At 39.2% G+C, this 18,216-nt stretch overlaps 1 protein-coding gene across 9 annotated transcripts in view; it reads right to left on the bottom strand.

Moving 5' to 3' along the window:
• Window positions 1–18,216, bottom strand: part of DENND6A (DENN domain containing 6A) — a 142,005-nt gene that overhangs the window by 43,834 nt on the left and 79,955 nt on the right. For 7 of the 9 annotated variants that reach the window (XM_074403617.1, XM_074403619.1, XM_074403618.1 and 4 more), the window contains 4 exons: window positions 9,362–9,400; window positions 9,218–9,260; window positions 2,967–3,079; window positions 507–587 (listed from right to left, as the gene is read on the bottom strand). In XM_074403617.1, the coding sequence (XP_074259718.1) occupies window positions 507–587; window positions 2,967–3,079; window positions 9,218–9,260; window positions 9,362–9,400 (276 nt within the window). The remainder of the gene's footprint in view (window positions 1–506; window positions 588–2,966; window positions 3,080–9,217; window positions 9,261–9,361; window positions 9,401–18,216) is intronic. The other 2 variants (XM_074403616.1, XM_039477606.2) reach the window with 1 other exon arrangement.

Genomic DNA, 18,216 nt, shown 5'->3' with positions numbered 1-18,216 from the left:
GGTAGATCATGAGGTCAGGAGTTCCAGACCAGCCTGGCCAAGATGGTGAAACCGTCTCTACTAAAAATACAAAAAATTAGCCAGGTATAGTGGCAGGAGCCTATAATCACAGTTACTCCAGAGGCTGAGGTAGAGAATTGCTTGAACTCAGGGGTCAGAGGTTGCAGTGAGCTGAGATCACGCCACTGCACTGCAGCCTGGGTGACAGAGTAAGACTTTGTCTCAAAAAAAAAAAAAAAAATATATATATATATATATATATATATATATATACGCACACACACACATAAATACACACACAATATATATACATATACACAATATATATACATATATACACACATTATATATACACTCATATATATAAACCCAAGTATGTTTAAAGATAAAATACCAGACTTTAAAGACTCTTAAATCTGACTTTAAAGACTCTTAAATCTAAAAGTTTTTATTTTTATAATCACAAAATAAAAAAATACTTTTTTATTAGTGTATATGACAATTACCTTCTGAAAGTAGCCTCTTTTTAGAGTTTTATCTCGAACTTGTCGGAAATACACATATCCATAAAAATAAGCAGGATCCTTCTATGAAGAAAGTGACAAGTAAATGTGTGTGGGAGTACATATGTATGTGTCATCTGTATCTATATCCATATCTATATCTTTTAATATTAACATCAGGTTCCTTTATAAACCCAAATCAAGACATGAAATATACACAAAGAGCTAGTTATGCTTTTCCACCAACAAGCAATAATCATGACAGCAACAGCCAGATCAGAACCTTCCAACTCTTGACATGGTCCATATGATGTCTTCCAACTCTTGACATGGTCCATATGATGTATGTAAAAACTTAAAATTAAAACAGAAAAACTCTCCTAACTTGCCCAAAGATAGTAAAGTACTAATCACAAACTAAGTACTAAAGTCAGATTTTCCCCCTATAACTTACTTAGCTTACATTCTTTATTCATATCTATACTAGGTGAAAGTTCAACAGTCAAATTCTGTTTTCCCCAATGTTATATTTAGTTTCTAAAAAATTCTACCTACAATTTTGAGATTGTCAAAGATAAGGAATCAATCTTTAAACAAAATGAGGTACCCTAACATATAATTTCGAGAGAAAAAATAAAAGGAGTTAAAGGACAATCTGGATCTTCTATAGTCAGTTATACGTCAACCCAATAATATTGAAACATCACAACGTTTATCAACATACAATCTGAAAGAAAATTGCATTCCAAAAATTTAAGAAGCATTTATATCTTAACGGAATACACTTTGGCTCAGTTCCTTATTTGATTATTATTCCTTAAACAAATATATATTGACAACCTACTCTGAACAGGGTATTGTGTTAGAGAAGATAAAGATGCATAAGACACAGTTCTTCCTCAAAGATATCATGATTTAGGAGGAATAAGAAAAGTACAAAAATGAGTATTACTGTAATAAAAGGGTGGGTACCATGAAAAAGCACACAGTGTAACAGGAAAGCCAAGGGGAAAGAATAAAGATTATAGGGAGGCAGCTGTTTCTGAATTGGGCATTGAAGGATGGATATAAATTAAAGACAAAGGCATTCCAAGTTGAAAGGGCTAGGAGTTTCAGTAAAAACACAAAAAGACAGAAAAATACATGTTCTCTCAGGAAAAAATACATAGTTCAGTTTGACTAAAATATGGCACATATATGGCACATGTAGAAAGGAGATGAGGGTGAAATTTCGATAGAATAAAGGTCTTATTTTGGAAGGTCCAAATAGTGAGGACAAGGAAGTAGTACTATACTCCTTTACTAATTAAATAATGCATAGTCATTTTGGATTTTATTTTTATAATATATATGTACACAATAGCTGGCATTACTATATAAGACACATTGTGCTGGAATAAAACAAGAGATGGATGTCCTTGGGTAAATTTCTTATCCTCAATAGCCCTCAGTTCCCTCCTCTGCAAAAGGAACTCTCTTGGAGCACTGTAGGGAGGATTAACTAGATGATATATGCTTATTAATATAGTATCTAGAACACAAAAAGCCCTAACAAATAACAGCTATTATTATTATTGGTTGGAAGAATATATTAGTAGTGACAGCAAGGAGGAGATGGCTCTAAGAAACATTTCACAGGTAGTATCTCTACTATTAGAGGAACCAGAGAAGTAAACCTGTTGTCAGGCAAATTAAAAGTAAAACTGTTATCAGGCAAATTAGTGGAACCCAGGGAAGTAAACTGTAGAAACTGTTTTCAGGCAAATTATGTCAAAGTCACACTGGATATGCTGATAGGGTATCCAAATGAAAATGCTCCTCATGTAGTTAAAGATGTAAACATACAGTACCAAGAAGAAAAATCTAGATTCTAAGATTATCTGAATTATTAAAATGTTTTAAATAAATAATAACTATAAAACAAAACCCATTTAAAAATCAAAAAGAGACAACTATATGTTATCATCAAGAATGACTACCCTCAACTCTAGATGATATTTACTGTATAGTACAACTCCACTCCCACATCTAATTCAAGAATTTATTAACAAATGAAAGAAAATTACCTTAACATTCTAATCCTTTTTTTCTTTTTGAGACAGAGTCTTGCTCTGTTGCCTAGGATAGAGAGCAGTGGCATCATGATCTCCGCTCACTGCAACCTCCGCCTATCAGGTACAAGTAATTCTCCTGCCTCAGCCTCCCAAGTAGCTGGGATTACAGGTGCCCACCACCATTTTAATAATTCACAATGATGTTATAAGATCAAGCACAGTAACTGTATAAAGTCTCTTTCATTTACATGATGAATCCTTATGAATAAGACTCACTTAGTAAATTTAGTTACATAATACAGCAGCAAAACAAAAGCAAAATATTTCTGAATGGTATCAGAGGTAACTGAATAAATGAGTTCTAAAGTTTCCTCTGACATGGACATTTTTCTATGACTAGTTTTCCAACCTTTAAGTAAACTGGTAAATCTTTGTCAAATTGATCCAGGAGACAATGCAGTGACACCCTCCTCCCAGAAGACTGTCGAAATCTAAAACAAAACTGGGTATCTCCAAGACAACCTAATGAAAACAAAAATGAAAGAAATTAAGGATAGCTTAGTATAACATTTATCTAGTTTCATCCACTTTAGAGCTGAAAAAAATCCTATCAATCATTTTAACCTATTCTGTCATGTTTTGGAGGGAATAGGTTCAAGTGACTTGCTCAAAGCCATCCTTGATGGTTAGAGGCAGAGTAAGAAGTAAAACATGCATCTTAACTCCTAAGTCTCTTTACTATTTTTCCTATTCCATATCCCTCATATAATTAAAAGTTTTTGGAATATGGCTGCATGTAATGTTGATTCACAAACATAATAATGAGCAAAAGATACCAAACACAAAAGAACACATATTGTTCGAATCCACTTTTATAAAATGTTTTCAAAGTAGTGCTTAGGGATGCATGGCTGAATGATAAAAATATAAAGAAAAGTATTATTATAAGAAAGGATAGTGGTTACATTTGGAGGAAAGATTCACCTCAATTTCCTTGTCAACAAAACCAAGGAGTATTATTAGATAATCTCTAAAGTCACTTCCAGCAACAACATTTGAAGATTCTAAAATAAAATTCCACAACTTGACCTATGACTGTACTGAATTCCAAGCATCTTACCCAATATGCTCACTAAGAAAAATAAAGATCTACATGATGCAAAAAGATATACAAATTATGCTGTGAGCACCATAGCTGACGATTCACTTAAAGATAAAAAATTTTTTTATGAAAACTGACTTTTTCTTTTATAAACAGTTACAAAAATTAACAATGTGATTTTTTTTTTTTTTTTAGAAATGATTACAAATGATTTTATTTGTGGAATATATCAGAGACTGACTTCAATTAATTATGAAAAAGAGTAAGTATACCCAAAGCTCTGTGGCCTCGAACTGTCTGAGGACAAAGAACTATAATGCAAAGTTGAGTATTTTTGTTTTTTTGAGACAGAGTCTCCCTCTGTTGCCCAGGCTAGAGTACAGTGGTGGGATCTTGGCTCACTGCAATCTCCACCTCCTGGGTTCAAGAGATTCTCCTGCCTTAGGCTCCTGAGTAGCTGGGATTACAGGTGCACGCCACCACACCAAGCTAATTTTTGTATTTTTAGTAGATACCAGATTTTGCCATGTTGGCCAGGCTGGTTTTGAACTCCTGGGCTCAAGTGATTCTCCCACCTCAGTCTCCCAAAGTGCTGGTATTATAGGCGAGAGCCACCATACCAGGCTTTAGAATGTTATTTCTATACTTGTATAAACACAGCTACAGAGTAGATCAAAATGTTTAAGACTAAGACAAAACATGAAGCTTCAAGAGCCAGCCCCCTCCCTTCTCCCCTCAGTTTATATAGTCCCTCTCTGTGATTAGGGTGGTTAAGCTGGATTGCTGAGAAACAGTAGTTTAGACCACAGTTTTTCACAGTTTATTCCATAGACTGATACCAGTCCATAAACTCTTGTTACTGTTCCATAACCAAATAAATACGCAAGTTGAGAATATATATTTAGAAAATTTCACAGCAACTTGATATTGCAGTAATAAATTTGGACTTTTAGGCCAGGCACAGTGGCTCACACCTGTAATCCCAACACTTTGGGAGGCCAAGGTGGGTGGATCACTTGAGTTCAGGAGTTTGAGACTAGCCCGGCCAACATGGTGAATCCTCTCTACTAAACATGGCCGTCTCTACTAAAAATACAAAAATTAGTCAGCTGTGGTGGCAGGCACCTGTAATCCCAGCTACTCAGGAGGCTGAGGCTGAAGAATTGCCTGAACCCAGGAGGCAGAGGTTGCAGTGAGCCAAGATCATAGCACTGCACTTCAGCCTGGGCAACACAGCAAGACCCTGTGTCAAAAAAAAAAAAAAAATAGACTTTTATTTTATATTTCTTTGTTTTTTCCTTTCATTTTATTTTTCTAATAATTCAATTAAATTGTTTTACAAAAATATGGGTACAAACAGACTAGAAATATTAAAAACCCCAACTGGTCCTTCATCATGGTATGAGAAGTGCTACTTTAGCTACTGGGAAGTATAAAGCACATTGTAATGTCTCTCCTGTTTACAGAGAAGAAATGTGTTGAGACGAATATTGTCTGCATATCAAGTCCATCCACAACAAGTAGGATTAATCTTTCCTTCAGATTCATTATTGCTTCAAACTCTCTCTACTAATGCTGAGTTTTTCTCTCTGGACATGTTTAAAATATATTGATGCTGTCCTTGGGCACTCATCACAGCGTAAGCCTCAGCAATACCTACATCCAGATGATATTAATGGTAAATGATAAGGAAAAAAACACTGGACACATTAAACTTAGGCTCCTAAAGATAAAAGCCACTCAAATGGAACAAAAAAATTAAAACTAAAAAAACAACCAAACAAAGCTTTTTCTAAGGTGGGGAGGGGTTGGGGAGGGCAAACCATTGCAATCTCAAAAGGATTTTTTTTTTTTGAGGAGTCTCACTGTCATCCAGCCGAATGCAGTGGCATGATCTTGGCTCACTGTAGTCTCTGCCACCTGGGTTGGAGCAATTCTCCTGCCTCAGCCTTCTGAGTAGCTGGGATTACAGGCACCTGCCACCACACCAGTTAATTTTTGTAGTTTTAGTAGACACGGGGTTTCACCATCTTGGCCAGGCTGGTCTTGAAATCCTGACCTCATGATCCACCTGCCTCGGCCTCCAAAAGTACTGAAATTACAGGCGTGAGCCACCATGCCTGGCCTCAAAAGCATTTTTATCTGTGTCATTTTTTCATGCAGTCTAAAACGGTATTTTAGGTGTATACAAGGCTTGATTTATGTCTCTTTCCTAAAGACTGCTGTACTGTGTCTGGATTTCCTTCTATAGCAATAAACGCTATCCTGGGAAAAATTAAATCCATTTCAAAGTTGGTACAGCAATCCCAACTTCCTTTTCTTGAGAAGGAGTCTTGCTCTGTCACCCAGGCTGGAGTGGCACGATCTCAGCTCACTGCAACCTTCGCATCCCTGGTTCAAGCAATTCTCCTGTCTCAGTCTCCTGAGTAGCTGGGACTACAGGCACACATCACCATGCTCGGCTAATTTTGTATTTTTAATAGAGATAGGGTTTCACCATGTTGGCCAGGCCAGTCTCAAACTCATGACCTCAAGTTACCATCTGCCTCAGCCTCCCAAAGTGGTGAGGTTACAGGTGTGAGCCACCGAACCTGGCCTCCAACCTTCAATTAATAAACACATAACAGAAACAAACTGTTTGGATAACCACAACTGGGAATAGTAACTTCAAATATTTACAAAACATATAGTCTCTTGCTACCTAGATTAATGATGATCTGTTAAGACAGCAAGGGGTCTGCTTTCAGGTCTTTTGTAATTTTACTTGTAAGTACCAACCATACTTCAAGTCATATGAACCACACTTCATTTAATGTGTGGCACATTAAAAAAAGCATTTAAAAATATCTATGAGAAAAAAAAATCAGCTGAGCATTGTGATTCATGCCTATAATCCCATCACTTTGAGAGGCAGACGTGGGTGGATCACTTGAGGTTGGGAGTTTGTGACCAACTTGGCCAACATGGTAAAACCCCATCTCTACCAAACATAAAAAAATTGGCCTTAATTAGCCAGGCATGGTGGCACATGCCTGCAGTCCCAGCTACTCGGGAGGCTGAGGCAGGAGAATCACTTGAACCTGGGAGGCGGAGGTTGCAGTGAGCCTAGATCATGCCGCTGCACTACAGCCTGGGTGACAGAGTGAGCCTCTGTCTCAGAAAAAAAAAAAAAAAAAAAAATTAGCTGGGCATGGTAATGGGCACCTGTGGTCCCAGCTACTTGGGAGACCGAGGCAGAAGAATCACTTGCACTGGGAGGTAGAGGTTGCAGTGAGCTGAGATCATGCCACTGCACTCCAACCTGGGTGACTGGACAAAGCAAGACTGCATAGGTCATTCATAAGCCAAAAATACTTTAAAATTTTTTTGATTTACAAAGATTTCCATTTGAACTTAACTTCCAAAAAGAAAACGACACACACAGAGACTATAAAACTAGATATAGACTATTTAAACACTACAGAATTAACTTCTTAGCCTTAATGGGTAAGTGTAGGGGACTTTTCGTCTACCATCTTAGGTTCAGTAACTGGGGCCTGGGAAACAGACAACAGATTAACAAGAAAAGATTTAGTTTGAATGCACACAAAGGATTCAGAGAAAACATAAAAACCCAAAGAGATGGTTAAACTTGGGAGCTTAGAAACCATTTTAACAAAGGAAACTAAAATACAGTGACTACACAAAGGAAAAAAGATTTGGATTTCTAAGGGTGGTAAATTGTGGGAAGGTAAACACATGGGTGAAACTAATGAAAGATAAGGGTTATTTTAGCAAGGCTTATTTATGCAGAATCAAGCTGGTGGCATCTCCAGTGATGTTTTCTCTGGTGATTCAAAATCTTTCTCTTCTTCCTGGTATGGGAAAGGGGAGGGGTGACCTTCACAAAAGGAAATGTATGCCCTGCTTTTAGGCATATGGGGGAGGGTAAAGAGCTCTTTTTGCATCTGCTGTTTCTCAATTGCCTTCAGCTCAAAATAATCCTTAAGCATAAGTGATATATTTGGGGATAGCATATTCTGATCCCCTTCATGCTCATGTAGAGAAGGGAAAAAGAGAGAGGAGCCATGACAACCAGCTATGATGTGAAAGAAAGGAACATCCAGTGTAATTTGTTGGGATTCCATACAGAAAGTCAGTCCATCCTGTCATCTATACAACTCAGCTTACTCTGAGTCCTGGAAATCTAACCTATCACAGTGTAAGGCCAGGCACAGTGGCTCACACCTGTAATCCCAGCACTTTGGGAGGCTGAGGAGGGAGGATCTCCTGATGTTGGGAGTTCAAGACCAGCCTGATCAACATAGAGAAACCCCATTTCTATTAAAAATATAAAATTAGCCAAGCATGGTGGCACATGCCTGTAATCCCATCTACTCAGGAGGCTGGGGCACAAGAATCGTTTGAACCCTGGAGGAGGATGTTGCAGTGAACCGAGATTGCACCATTGCCCTCCGGCCTGGGCAACAAGAGCAAAATGCCATCTTAAAAAGAAAAAAGAAAAAAAAAAAAGTGTATGTGCAGATTCTATAAGAAAAATGTTAACTGAAATGAAGAAGATACATTCCTACAAGACCTCTGTATCACTATTTCATTAATGGGCAAAAACATTAAAATAATTCCAGGTCAGAAAAAACGCCTCAGTGGAATCTCTAAAAGGCAATATGTAATTTACCAAGATTTCACTTTTCTTTCATATAGTTCACTAAAGCTGAGTTACAAATGTATAGAAAAAAAATTCTTGCAGAATTTACACAGAAAGGAGAAAATGCTAAAAAAAAAAAAAAAAATTAAATGTCAAATCTCTCAAATCAGATTAAATGAATGAATTAACAGAATATCAGAAGTAACCACAAAAGGAAAGAAAACTAGATTGTCTCTGCTTTATAACTGTGTGTGGCCTGAGAAACTGAACGTTTTGGTCACTGCAAGCCAAAAAAAGCTAGTTTGAAAGTGAAACACAAGAGGTAACCTGAAGGATGTCAATGATTAGGACACACAAAATGAATAGCTTGAAAGAGACCAGCAAAATCAAGCTCAACAATAAGCAGGCCCTTATATGTTTTTTTCTATATACCAAGCACTATTCCAAGGCTTTATATATATTAACCCATATAAACTATTGCAAATAATTTATGGCCTTGCTTCCTAACCAAACTTATCCTGGCTTTTTAAAAATGCACTGCTTTTACAGAGTTCCTGGTAAGCTCCCAGATTCTGAACTGAAAATAAACTATATATTCTATAAACTATTTAATACATACTCCATGAATCCCAAGTATATCAGTGTCACTGATTTGCAACCTCTTCACTATTTCAAGAGTTTATTGTTTCTTGATGGTTTGCCTCATCACACCATAACAGTTATTTTAAGAGTTGAAGCAACTACAATCAATGATGACAGGACTAGTTATCATTAAAATAGGAATCAAAATCGTTGATCTATTTGGCTGAATCTGTGTTTGCATTCTAATATGCTATTTTAATCAATACTTTAACAGTATTACTAGTATTTTCAGTATAAAATTAAACAGAAACACTATGTGAAAAATAGTTACCTGAATTTGAATCTGGAAAAGACAAATAGCAAATATTGGTTTTCTGAAAAAGAAAACAAAAGCTATGTATGCTGACACACACATAACCAATGAAAACAAACAGAAATATAACAGTAAACTATACAGAGCAGTACTTTTACTTACTTCTTTGTCAGTAAGTTTGGAATGCTGAGGATAAATTACCTGGAAGAAAAGAGTTAAATTTTATTAAACATATTATAATAAACATTAGTTATAAACATATTATAGGCCCAGTACAGTGGCTTGAGCTTGTAATCTCAGCACCGTGGGAGGCCAAGGCAGGTGATCACTTGAGGTCAGGTGTTCAAGACCAGACTAGCCAACATGGAGAAACCCTGTCTCTACTAAAAATACAAAAATTAGCCAGGCATGGTAGCCCATGCCTGTTGTCTCAGCTACTTAGGAGGCTGAGGTGGGAGGATCACTTGAACCCGGAAGATGGAGGTTGTAGTAAGCCAAGATTGCGACACTGCACTCCAGTTTGGGTGACAGATAAGACTCTGTCTCAAAAAAATTGTGTGTGTGTATATATATACACACATATATAATAAACATTAATCTAAATAGTAGTTGGATATGGTCAAATCACTCTCAGAAAGAGTTCACAGACGCATGGATAAAGAAAATGCAGTAAATATACATAATGGGATATTATTCAGCCATTAAAAAAATGAAATCCAAGCCAGGCTTGGTTGCTCATGCCTGTAATCCCAGCACTTTGGGAGACCAAGGCGGGTAAATCACGAGGTCAGGAGTTCAAGATCAGCCTGAACAACATAGTGAAATCCCATCTCTACTAAAAGTACAAAAATTAGCTGGGCATGGGGACACGTGCCTGTAATCCCAGCTACTTAGGAGGCTGGGGCAGGAGAAGTGCTTGAACCTAGAAGTGGAGGTTGCAGTGAGCTGAAATCGTGCCACTGCAATCCAGCCTGGGCAACAGAGTGAGACTCTGTCTCAAAAAAAAAAAAAAAGAAAAGAAAAGAAAAAAATTAAATCCAGGCCAGCATGGTGGCTCACACCTGTCATCCCAGCACTTTGGGAGGCCGAGATGGGCAGAGTTCAATACCAGCCTGGTCAACATGGTGAAATCCTATCTCTAATAAAAATACAAAAATTAGCTGGGTGTGGTGGCTCATGCCTGTAATCCTAGCTATCTGGGAGCCTGAGACATGAGAATCACTTGAACCCAGGAGGCGAAGGTTACGGTGAGCCGAGATTGTAGCAGTGTACTCCAGCCTGGGTGACAGAGTGACAGTCTGTCTCAAAAACATTAAAAAAAAAAAAAAAATGAAATCCTGTCATTTGCATCAGCATGGGTAGAACTGGAGAACATTATGTTAAGTGAAATAAGCCAGGCACAGAAAGACAAAGATCACATGTTCTCACTCATATGTGAGGGCTAAAAAGAGGAACTCATAGAGATAGAAAGAATAATGATGGTGAGTTACCAGAGGCTGGGAAGGTTAGTAAGAGTTTGGGAGGGCAGAACAAAGAAAGAATGGAGGGGTACAAAAATACAGTTAGATAGGAGGAATAAGATCTAGTGTTTGGTAGCACAATAGGACAACTATAGTTAACAATAATTTATTGTGTATTTCAAAATACTGAAAAATAGAACTACAAAGTTCCTAACACAGAGAAATGATAAATGCTTGAGGTGATAGATGTCCCAATAACCCTAATTTGATCATTATATGTTGCATGTCTGCATCAAAATATCACATGTATCCCATATATGAGTGCAACTATTATATATCCGCAATAATTAAGAATATTTTTCATTTTTTGAGAATGAGTTTCACTCCTGTTGCCCAGGCTGGAGTGCAATGGCACCATTTCAGCTCACTGCAACCTCCACCTCCCAGGTTCAAGAGATTCTCCTGCCTCAGCCTCCCGAGTAGCTGGGATTCAAGGCAGGCACCACCACACTCAGCTAACTTTCTATTTTTAGTAGAGACAGGGTTTCACCACTTTGGTCAGGCTGGTCTCGAACTCTTGACCTCAGGTGATCCACCCGCCTCGGCTTTCCAAATGGCTGGGATTATAGGCCTGAGCTACCATGCCCAGCCAAGAGTATTTTTTTTTTTTTTAATAAATAGTTCTGGCCAGGCACAGTGGGCCTTTTATAAGCAGGAGGAGCTAAATGATGAGACCTTATGAACACAAAGAAGGAAACAATAGATACTGGAGTCCACTTGATGGTGGAGGGTGGGAGGAGGGAGAAGAGTAGAAAAGATAACTACTGGGTACCGGGGTTAACACCTGGGTGATGAAATAATCTGCACAACAAATCCCTATGACATGAGCTTACCTATGCAACAAACTTTCACATGTACCCCAAAATCTAAAATAAAAGTTAAAAAGACAAAAAAAAAAAAAAAAAAAAGAAACAGTTTATAAACTTTAATAATAAAACAAGGGGGAAAGCTGGGAGTATTAAGTAATAATTATATTAGGTAAAAAAATTTTTTGGTTTAAAATTATCTCCAAAAGATTGGTAAACTCATAAGTTACCAAGAATCATTTACCAATTGAATTACTAATAACTCAAAGCTTACTAAGTCTTTTCTTCGGGAGCCTATAACATAAAGAGAACTTAATCCTTCAGCTGGAATCTACTCCAAGAAACAATAATTTTTTTTTTTTTTTTGAGATGGAGTTTCGCTCATTACCCAGGCTGGAGTGCAATGGTATGATCTCGGCTCACCGCAACCTCCGCTTCCTCGGTTCAGGCAATTCTCCTGCCTCAGCCTCGCCTCCCGAGTCACTGGGATTACAGGCACACGCCACCACACTCGGCTAACTTTTGTATTTTTAGTAGAGACGGGGTTTCACCATGTTGACCAGGATGGTCTTGATCTCTTGACCTCATGATCCACCCGCCTCGGCCTCCCAAAGTGCTGGGATTACAGGCTTGAGCCACCACGCCCAGCGAAACAATAATTTTCAGCTGACTCCAATAAGCAATACACACCCTATTTAGTTACTGAAAATGAAAAGGAAAAATAATTATCTGCAGTTTAAGAAACCTCAAGGACCATTTCCACAATAAAGGCTATTCTAATTCTCTCTGGTCCCTTTAAAGAATCATTATACATTTTCTTAAACAGGTTATTTTAGTGTCTACAATGACCACAGCCACCTTCTGAAGAAACTCCCGCCCCACAGCCCCTGCAAAGAAGCAGGGCTAGGCCAGATCAATTACCATCAGAACAAACACTAGTAAATACCACACCCAAGGGCACACACTCTACAAGCCAACCAGGCTCTATGTTATAACCAACCTGACCTCCTTAGGAGATGAACATTACATTTATCAAAGTGATGAAAAGTATGCACTCAATACTTGACTAGTCAACTGGCACTATACATGAGTTATGGAAGGCATCTTGTGTGCATTGGCAGTAATGCCTCTCTCATGACACCAATTATCAAAGGCCAGTGATTTTCAAAATAGCAGAGGTGCCTTAAAGGCCACCTGGTGGTACTAATGGCTGACTTAGGAGAGTCAGGCCCCTCCAGCACATACTTACATACACTATTTAGTCTTCCCTGTGTGCCAGACAAAGGACTCAGAACTCTGCAAACTTTTCAAATTCCCAGTAGTTTGCAGTTTCATTTCTTTTTCTTTCTTTTTTTTTTTTTGAGTCAGAGTCTTACTCTGTCGCCCAGGCTGGAGTACAGTGGCATGATCTCGGTTCACTGCACCCTCCGCCTCCTGGGTTCAAGTGATTCTCCTGCCTCAGTCTCCTGAGTAGCTGGGACTACAGGCGTGTGCCACCACGCCCGACTAGTTTTTGTATTTTTTAGCAGAGACAGGGTTTCAGCATATTGGACAGGCTGCTTTCAAATTCCTGACCTCATGATCTGCCTGCCTCGGCCTCCCAAAGTGCTACGATTACAAGTGTGAGCCACCACACACCCTGCCTACATTTTTTTTTAATGAAAAGAAACTTTAAATCCATATGTAGTTAAATCTACATTTTTCACTTTGTAATTTCTCTTCCTGCTCTTACTCTTAGAAAGTCCTCTTGGCCAGGCACAGTGGTTCATGCCTGTAATCCCAGCACTTTGAGAGTTTGAGGTGGGAGTATCCCTTGAGCCCAAAAGTTCAAGACCAGCCTGGGTAATATGGTGAAACCCCATGTTACAAAATATACACAATGTTGTGTATTTTGTAACATGGGGCACACCATTTTGTAACATGGTGGCACACACCTGTGGTTCCAGTTACTGGGGAGGGTAGGTGGAGGACTGCTTGATCACAGGAGATAGAGGTTGCAGTGAACCAAGATCATGCCACTGTACTCCAGCCTGAGTGACAGAGTGAGACCCTCTCTCAAAAAAAAAAAAAAAAAAAGTCCTTCTTGGCCTAATTCTAGCACTCTGGGAGGCCGGGGTGGGTGATCACTTGGGGCCAGGAGTTGGAGACTAGCCTGGCCAACGTTGTGAAACCATGTCTCTAGTAAAAATACAAAAAACTTAGCCAGGCGTGGTGGTGGACACTTGTAATCCCAGCTACTTGGGAGGCTGGGGCATAAGAATCACTTGAACCCGGGAGGCGGAGGTTGTAGTAAGCCAAAATTTTGCCACTGCACTCTAGCCTGGGTGACAGAATAAGATTCTGTCTTAAAAAAAGAAAAAGTCCACTAGTTAAAACAATTCTTTAAGATATCTGAAAACAGGAAAAAGAAATAGTTGTCCTTTTGCTGTTCCAAGACGTCTTAGAAAAAGTCCTTCTCTCATCTTTTAACAGTTAAATCCTTGTTTCCTAAGGCATGGCACATATGCCAGTGGAGCTATTATATGGTGCACAGCCCTTTAAAAATTTTAGTAGTTACATGTACTGTACTTATTTTAATGTGTACTAGAAAAAAAAAGTAACACTTGAAATCAATATAGCATAGACACAAATGCTTAAGATATAACTAAGTAAGGCCCGGCGCGGTGGCTCAAGCCTGTAATCCCAGCACTTTGGGAGGCCGAGGCGGGTGGATCACGAGGTCAAGAGATCGAGACCATCCTGGTCAACATGGTGAAACCCCGTCTCTACTAAAAATACAAAACATTAGCTGGGCATGGTGGCACATGCCTGTAATCCCAGCTACTACTCAGGAGGCTGAGGCAGGAGAATTGCCTGAACCCAGGAGGTGGAGGTTGCGGTGAGCCGAGATCGCGCCATTGCACTCCAGCCTGGGTAACAAGAGCGAAACTGTCTCAAAAAAAAAAAAAAAAAAAAAAGGTATAACTAAGTAAAAAAGGAGACAGAAAGATGTGAAGAATCCAAAGAAAAATATTAATCGTACAAATATGACAATAAATGACTGAAACTTGGAAAACAACCAACTAAGTTTTTGCATATTTTCTTCTAACATTTTATGTGCTTTTTTTTTAAATTCTGAGCTATAGCTCAAACTGCTACTTTTTATTTTTTTTTATTTATTTATCTTTTTGAGACAGTCTTGCTCTGTTACCCAGGCTGGAATGCAATGGCATGATCTCAGCTCACTGCAACCTCTGCCTCCTGGGTTCAAGTGATTCTTGTGCCTCAGCCACCCAACTAGCTGGATTACAGGTGTGCACCACCACACCCAGTTAATTTTTGTACTTTTAGTAGAGACAGGGTTTCACCATGGTGGCCAGGCTGGTCTCGAATGCCTAACCTGAAGTGATCCACCCACCTTGGCCTCCCAAAGTGCTGGGATTACAGACATGAGCCACCATGCCCAGCCGCCAACTGTTATTTTTAAAATTGTCAACATTCCCAACACTATTTGCTCCAAACAAACAAAAAACTATTTCCCATTGATATGTAAGGCTCTAATGGTATCTTCTAGTAAGTTCCACCTTCTATTCCTATGTCCTATCATTTTAATCAGTTCTCTACAGTCAAAGACAGCAGAAAGATGGAGAGAAACCAAGTCCTTACATTATCTCAACTATAAATTCAGTTGTGCCTTGAATCAGGCTTACCTGTGAACTTTGCAATAACATGAATCAATAAACTTTGTTTTCTTATGCCAGTTTGGGCCTTTTTGTCTTTTTGGGGGGGTGGGGAAGTGGGCCTCACTCTGTCACCAAGGCTAGAGTGCAGTGGCACAATTTCGGCTCACTGCAGCCTTGACCTCCAGGGCTCAAGCGATCCTCCTACCTTAGCCTTCTCAGTAGCTGGGACTACAGGCATGCACCACCACACCTGGCTAATTTTTAAACATTCTGTAGAGATTGAGTCTTGCCATGTTGCCCAGGATGGTCTCAAACTCCTGGCCTCAAATGATCCTCCTGCCTCCACCTCCCAAAGTGTTGGGATTACAGGTCACCACGTCCAGCCTTCCTGTCACTTTTAACACAAAGAATCATGAATACTTTTTTATTTTGATGGCGCAAAGGAGTACTACATCTTAATTCACTAGATCTCAACATTTTTCCTGGCTTTGTATCAGATTGCATTGACTCTTTCCTTTACCAGCTGAGATTAATATAATCCTTCTCAGTTCCTAACTAGAAGCACTTGGTAGAGGTTAATTATATCCTATTCTTTGCAAGCTGTTATATCATCTTAAATAACCAACCATCTAAATGCTGAACTATTCAGCCATTTTTCTCAAAATCACTAACTCATTACAATATCACTAACTCATCACACTATCTCATTAAACCAGTCTAACACATCTCATTTAGCCATTCCTAAAGAAAATGATTTCTTTTATTTAAAAAAAAAAAAAAAAAAAGGACTTTCTGTTATAATCCACTTAGACTAGATACCAAGTTCTTTTGGCAGTCATAGGATAATTTCTCCTAATACTTTTTCCAGGATAAATACAAATTTAGAGAGTATATTCTTGATGTTTAAATTTTAACACAGATCTCTACAGCTTATCAGAAACCAATAAGGAGGTTCTCCCAGCACATAAATGCCTTGATAAACAGCTATTTTTTTTCTGAGAAACACATTCTTCAAGACCCATAAAGAGCACCTCACACACGGCCTTCCCCTTAGAGAGGGCATAAAATGGTGGTTGGTTTCTACACAGAGAATGAAAATAGTTTAAGATGAGATTTTTTTTTTTTTTTTTTTTGAAACAACAGTTTCGCTTTTGTTACCCAGGCTGGAGTACAATGGCGCGATCTTGGCTCACCGCAACCTCCGCCTCCTGGGTTCAGGCAATTCTCCTGCCTCAGCCTCCCGAGCAGCTGGGATTACAGGCATGCGCCACCATGCCCAGCTAATTTTTTTGTATTTTTAGTAGAGACGAGGTTGCACCATGTTGAACAGGATGGTCTGGATCTCTTGACCTCATGATCCACCCGCCTTGGCCTCCCAAAGTGCTGGGATTACAGGCTTGGGCTACTGCGCCTGGCAAGATTTTTTTTTTTCAGGCAATCAAGGGAGAAGAAATACAGTTGGGGCTCAACTGCAGAGATATCTAGTCCAGTTAGATGGTGCTATGGACTGAATTGTATGTCTCCCACAAATTCACGTTAAAGCTCTAACCTCCAATCATATATAGAGACGAGGCCTTTGGGAGGTAATTAGGTCACGAGTGTAGAGCTCACACGATGGCATTAGTGCCCTTATAAGAGGAAACACAAGAGAGATCTCTCTCTTTTTCTCCACCATGTGAGGATATAGCAAGAACACAGCTGTCTGCAAGTCAGGAAGAGAATCCTCACCAGGAACAAAATTGGCCAGCACCTTGATTTTAAACTTCCGCCAGCCTCCAGAACCAAGAGAAACAGATTTCTGTTATTTACGACATCCAGGCCAGGTGTGATGACTTATGCCTATAATCCCAGCACTCTGGGAGACTAAGGCAGGTAGATTACTTGAGGCCAAGAGTGACCAGTCTGGCCAACATGGCGAAATCCCATCTTCACTAAAAATACAAAAATTAGCTGGGCATGGTAGCACACACCTGTAATCACAGCTACTCAGGAAGCTGGGACATGAGTATTGCTTGAACTGAGGAGGTGGAGGTTGCAGTGAGCCCAGATGAGAGCCACCGCTCTCCACCCTGGGTGACAGAGCAAGACCCTGTCTCGAGACAAAAACAAAAACAAGACACCCAGTCTGGTATTTTCGTACAGTAGCCATAGCAACCAATACAGATGGTTTGTGGGAAGACAAGACAAATATTTGAAAATAGGAGGCACTGGTATGGTTGCCATATGCACAGATCCTATTCTTTCATCTTACTAGCTTCTAGGAAACACAGTTAACTAGATAGTCCCACCTGCCCTCACAGAAGGCAGCAGACAAAATATGAGCATTTTGCCTTCTTTCTTCTTCACTGTTATTACTTCTCATTCAACCATCACTAACTCATCAAAATAAGCCAAATCTTCAGCTTCTTCCTATCATCTCTTCTTCACTTCAATTTTTTCTTTAAAGCCCAAATTTTCTTTAAAGTTCACACTTACTCACCTTGACTTTGGGCAAGAATAAAAGAATACAGCTCAACATCTTCAAACTCTTAGAGGAAATGGGGAAAGATGGAAAGTACAGTACTATGATCAAAACTATGTTTTCGTCCTTTAGATGTGTCCTTGTGGGAAATCCTTAGCCAGTCTATGTCTAAGTTTCTGCTTCCATAACATGAGGGTGTAACTTCCATACCAATGGTTCATTGTTTCTCACTGATGGAGTGGGGCAAGGTGAGCCTGAAGAAGTAAGGAGAGAGAAGACTATGTAGGAGATTGTGGGCTATGTTAAAGAAGCTGCTAGAGAATTTTTAACCTTGAATGTGTCAAAAATACAGGCTGGGAAGGAGGGGCTCAGCCACTACTGGTGAGAGCTATAGGAATTATGAATGCAATAGACAGCCTAACAGCAACTGGGAAGGAAAGGTGAGGTATAGAGATGGTACAAGGTGCTGAGCATGATTATGAATAGAAACTTGTGAGAAACTAGAACTGTCAGAATAGCAGCAGCAGTAGTGGCAACAATGAATTGTATGTTCTTTGAAGCACAAAGT

Source organism: Saimiri boliviensis, chromosome 8 (genome assembly GCF_048565385.1).
Source record: "Saimiri boliviensis isolate mSaiBol1 chromosome 8, mSaiBol1.pri, whole genome shotgun sequence".
Taxonomy (NCBI): domain Eukaryota; kingdom Metazoa; phylum Chordata; class Mammalia; order Primates; family Cebidae; genus Saimiri; species Saimiri boliviensis.
The sequence above is the reverse complement of the archived record's forward strand: the minus strand, read 5'-3'. Positions and strand labels throughout refer to the sequence as shown.